We start from the raw sequence: 5,615 nt of genomic DNA on the forward strand, positions 1-5,615 counted from the left end.
TCATAATCTCTTTTTGCTGGGCTGCACTAACCCTGTACGGAGGTCTATTCGGTGGGCTACTGCCTGGCACCAAATCTATTGCATGATCCTCAGACCTCTCCGGTGGTAATTGCGAAGGTAATGAGTCAGAAAAACAATCACTGAACTGTGATAAAAATTCTGATCTGTCACTATCTAGCACAGATAAATTTGACTTATTCAATTCATTAACATCATGTGCAAAAATCAAGTACGTAGAAAGATGATTCTTTATTAGAGAAAAGATAGCAGAAGCTGATACAATAGGTACAGACTCTCTTTTTAGTTTAACATCCAGCACACGAGTCTTTCCCCTATGTTCCAAGGTTAACGTCTTGTTAAAGGCATCCAGCACTCCATGCACTCTGTACATCCAAGGCATGCCCATCAAGACATCACAGCCGTCAAGCGGCATGATATAAAATTCTTATGTATCCACATAGGACTGAATATGCAAACACAGTTTTCTGAGAATGGGTGTCATAGACTCTGAATGGCCACGACTTGCCAAACTTGCCTATGCTGTGTATCCCATCTCATTAGCTCTAATTCCCAAAGTAGTAGCTAGCTCTGGTGAGATAAAGCTTGCCTTGGCACCAGGATCAAAGAAAATCAGCACATGCTGGTCCCTAACTTTACCCCAAGCTCTACAAAGCTCACTGGCATCTGTAGCTGGCCTATCTCCCAACATATCTTGCTGCTGGTTTGGGCTTCCTGCCTTTTCTGTCCTCATTGTCTTCAATTTCTTCAATTACAACTGTTGGCCTTTTCTTAATGTTCGGAGAGTTGGACGCTGTATGACCATTCTTCTCATAGTTAAAGCATTTGCCCTCAGCCATCAGAGACTTTCACACTTCAACAGATTTCTTGACAAAAGGCTTCTTTTGATCCTTTGGCTGCTGTGCATAGGGCTGGCCTGATTTCTTCTTATTCTGCCATGCTTTCCCTATGTTCTGAGGAGTCTGAGAAGCCTGTTTTGCAAAAAGTTTCTTGGCTGAATTTTTCTCAGACTTATCTTGTGCATTGCTGCTCCTGAAACGACTCATCTGACCCAGTAACGAAGCATTTCCAATATTGGCATTCTCAATCAGCTGAGTGAATGTATAAACTTTGCACTTTGTGCAGTAGTTTCTTAACTCTTTGGGCAGCCCACAAGTATAGTGCTCTATCTGCTCAGTCAATGACACATGCCTGCAAGAAGGGACTGGAAGTAAGGCCTTCCAAATCTTCCTGTTATAATCTTCTAGATCCTTGCATTTAGTGGCATCCAAATTGTGCCATGCTGTCATAACCTCTTCAAATTTTGTAGTCAACCAAGCAGACGCAAACACTTGTTTGAAATAAACCCAAGTGGCAGGAGCCCGTCCCTGTAACAGTAAGGTGCTCCACCACTGATTCGCATTTCCTTTCAAGAAGGTGGCAGCTTTTCTGACCTTTGAAAGCTCTGTGAAATTCCCTCCAGCAAATGCGGCATCAAACTGCTGTAAGAAGGAAAGAGCTTTGGTCCTGTCTTCAAAGCCACGAAAAGTATCAAACTGTACTGCTTGACCACCTTCTTTGTATGGCTTTGGCTTCTCAAAAGCTGTCATTGGGTCCATAGGATGTGCCTGCATCATAGGTGCACTAACAGGCGGCATTGTAACTGCTGGACCACTGACTACATGGCTTATGGGTATAGTACTTGCTTGCTGATTTGGAAAACTAGCCATTTCAAAAGTACCCTGCGGCATGCCAAAACGGCCCTGTGTGCCCTGAAAACCTGAAAACCTGGCTGCATGCCAACCTTGCCATACATGGGGTTCGGTATCCAATTCTATGTACCCCCAAACACTGTTCCTAGCATAAAAGACCGGTTTCGAGGCGCATAACCAGCCATAGTTTGAAATGCTGATCCACCCCCAAAATGCCCAGGATGTACGGAAGTAGGTGGAAAAGTTTGCTGCATAGCTTGGAAGTTACTTCCCTGTCCAACTAAACCAATATTAGGCTGTTGAAAAGTGGCGGGCCGAGCTGGCATAGCCTGAGGAACTGGCGTTTCAGCCACCTATTCTTGAACGATGGGAAGTGGTCTAGGAGTCTGCACTGACTCCACATGTTGCCTTGGGGTAGTCATTGAATCAGCAGCATGTGTGGCCTTTAACAAATCCCCAACCTGCATTCCAACTTCTTGCATAGAAGGAGGAGGTCGCAGAAATGCCTGAAACAAGGGATTCTGCATCACCTGTGAAAACATAGAGATTGCAGCAACAAGCTGAGTCCTGAAAGTGTCCTTATTCATCATGGAAGTCGAAGGAACCTATGGTTCTATCATGGCAGGAGGAGTAACATACTGTGGCCGTCTAGAGGACGCACCCACCTCGTGAATAACAGGCAGCTCCTGTCTCTCCTGCGACGACGACGCTTCCTCTCTAACACCTTCCTGTCTGTCAGCCATACTGAAAATCTCTGTGTGTCTACACCCAAACAGACCCTGGCTCACTCTTTAGGGAAAAAGTGACTTCAAATCCCGGCGATAGGAACCATGAAACCAGCTTGTTCAAAAGAAAAGGGTAGTGATCTACTTTCTTATTCAATGCTTTCACCCAAAATAATCGTCGCCCTCTTTACCTGTACTCCACACCTAGAGAAGAAGAGAAACACAAAGAAGCCAGATTGCTTCTATAGCTGACACGTGCCACCAGATAGGCCCCTAAACAGGCGCCCCTTGCGGTATTTCTTTATATTAAGAATAGGGAGTTACAAATTGAATGCCTAGGAAGTCAATTCTTGTATCCAAGTACTACGCTCCAGTTCCCGCAGCATTTCGACAACATAACGGCACCGAAATTGATCCGAAACAATTCCAAAGGCTAGCACTGTGTTCCACTGACATAATCCCTCTGTTTAGAGCACAAAACAGTGATTTACAGCTCGTCGTATTTTCTGGTTCAGATCTGATTCTGACCTGTTTTTGGCTCTACTTGATCCTTGTACTGTCCCCTGTGCCTTGGGCTACGCACCCCTTGAATCTGGAAGCTTTCCGTGCACAAAACAGCCCAAAAACAAAGCAAAAACAGCAAGCGAACAGTGCTGATTTTGCTGCGAAATTAAGAGGTTATTACCCTCTTGTATACCTGCTTTGGTGTAGCTAACTGTTCCTCGACAAAGGGGCACTTGCCTCGGCATGTAAGCATAATACCCACACAACTGTACACAATTTCATGAGTGAAGCCCACTAGAGGGGCATTACTACTGCACGTGAGAGAGAGAGAGAGAGGCAATGGGGCGCAAGCTCAACCCTCTGTGCATCATAGACAAGGCATGGGAAGCTCTCAATAGCTCTTAACCTGTTCCAATCCACCTGAAAGCTGAAAATGAAGCTCTCAGTGAGTAAAATCGAGCGTAGTCCTTCTGCTTTGGGAAATGTGCCAAAAATCTGCCAAGTGGCACTCATGCATGAATTTCCCGATTTGAAGCTTGCGGTCTAAAAATATCTCAATGCACGCGTCAGTTGACTTAGCGGCAGAGTTAAGAAATGTTCCCCATGACATTCTGGAGCTAATGACGCGAACACATTTTCTGGCCAAAAATAGCAGCCTCCTTGAATTTTAGGAGATGCTTCCATTGCATCCCTACTGGTCTCCTGACCATCATTGAAGACTACCACTTGGCCAACATATGCAATGTAGCTCATCTACAGATGGTTTTTCACTAGTGACCCCACATTTGCTAGTTCTCTTGTCTACTTGTCCATCTTCAGTGCAAACTGGCCAGGCAAGACAACTACCTATTGGCCCTAGACTCTGACAGGACATTCTCGTCCGTTCCACACTGGCTGTGCAACTCCCGAGTGTTTAGATTTCTAGTGGGGTACTTCCAAAAGGTAAGTCAAATTATACAATAGGAAGAAAATTAGCAAAAAGATAGTTATGCGTCACAGGCTTGTGACAAAGGCCCTGCACGTTCCATGAGATGATCCTCATGGGTGACTACTGGAAGTAGGTGCTGTCTTAGCCATACGATGAGCTTTCACAACCAGCTTGGACGGGGAGTAATCCCCGTCCGACAGACTGCGAATCTGTCTAACCTGTGCTCCACAAGCACTACGAACAACCAGCCAATGCCTATGGCCCATGGCCACGGCCTCACTCTCGGAGAGCACATCCTCATGAATACATACATAGCCAGGACCCCGTGCGAGTTTTGCCACTATGCGAACAACTAAGTGACAAACCCCTGCGGAATCCACGGTCCCTGTGACCAAGAAGTGTGTGAGTGCCCAAAAGCGGTCCAGCATGTAGGCAAATTCCACCAAAGGTAAGTATCTTTCCCATTGAGTCTTCTGATCTGAGATATAAGACTTCAATAAATCTAGAACCACTGAATTTGCAATCTCAGATTGCCCATCAGTCTGCGGGTGGAACGATGACGAGAACTGCAACCGCGTGCCAATGTTCTCCCAAATTGCCTTCCAAAACAAACTTATAAATCTGGGGTCTCTGTCGGAGACAATCGTCTCAGGCATGCCATGTAATCTGAAGATCTGGGCCACAAACAGTCTCGCTAAGTGATCCGGCTTGAGTGTTTTCTTCACTGGAATGAAATGAGCCTGTTTGCTAAATCTGTCAATAACAGTCCAGATACCATCGTGACCACTCTGTGTCCTCGAGAGATCAAAAATGAAATCCATCGCAATACTTTCCCAGGGGCGGGTGGGTATGGGTAAAGGCTGTAACAATCCCTGTGCCTCATGCTTGCCAAACTTGACCTTCTGGCATACTAAGCAACTGCGCACAAACTCTTCCACATCCTTTTTGAGTCTCGGCCAAAAGAAGTATCTCTCTACCCACTTCATGGTGGTAGCTATGCCGCGGTGACGCGTAAAAGGTGGAGAGTGGCATTCAGTCATAACCTTTTCCCTCAACGGCTGTGTAACGCACAACATAGTCTTTTTCATCAAGTAGCCTTCCCGAAGGGAGTATCCAGCTACTATCTCCCAATCCCGTATCCGTGTGAAAATATCTACAAAATCTGTATCTGTGGCATATTGATCAACCATATCCTCAAAGCTCCTATGATGTATCACGGAAATAGCCAGAACCAACGACTTCCGAGACAAAGCATTTGCCACCACATTCTTCTGTCCCTGAACATGGACAATCTGGAAGTGAAACTGTGACAAGATGTTCGCCCACCGCATCTGCTTTTCCGAAAGCTGCTTCTGTGACAAGAAGTAGCGCAAACTCTGATGGTCTGTAAAGACAGTAAAATCCGCTCCGAGTAGGTAATGCCGCCACTGAGTAAGAGCATGGATAACCGCCAAAAGCTCTTTCTCATATATTAGTGCTATCATCTCCGGCCTAGAGAACAATCGGCTCTCGTAAGCAATGGCATGGCCTTCTTGCATCAAGACCGCACCCAGACTATGACCACAAGCATCACAATATACTTCAAATGACTTCTGCAAGTCCGACAAAGTCAAAACTGGTCCCGTAGTCAATTTCTCTTTCAAGGTCCGAAAGGCAGTCACCTTTGTGGATCCCCACGAGAAAGGGACTCCTTTTTGTGTCAAGAAATGCAAAGGGGAAGCAACCTCTGCAAACTTTCGTATGAACCGC

The 5,615-nt window shown here is 45.8% G+C and overlaps 1 protein-coding gene across 1 annotated transcript; it reads right to left on the reverse strand.

Moving 5' to 3' along the window:
• Nucleotides 1–232: 232 nt before the first annotated feature.
• Nucleotides 233–3,377, reverse strand: LOC147459601 (uncharacterized). Its single transcript, XM_086509863.1, has one exon. The coding sequence runs from the start codon at nt 1,746–1,748 to the stop codon at nt 867–869; it is 882 nt and encodes a 293-aa protein (XP_086365989.1). The 5' UTR covers nt 1,749–3,377; the 3' UTR covers nt 233–866.
• Between the last annotated feature and the right edge of the window lie 2,238 nt (nt 3,378–5,615).

Source organism: Adiantum capillus-veneris, chromosome 4 (assembly GCF_014529385.1).
Source record: "Adiantum capillus-veneris isolate H3 chromosome 4, ASM1452938v2, whole genome shotgun sequence".
Taxonomy (NCBI): domain Eukaryota; kingdom Viridiplantae; phylum Streptophyta; class Polypodiopsida; order Polypodiales; family Pteridaceae; genus Adiantum; species Adiantum capillus-veneris.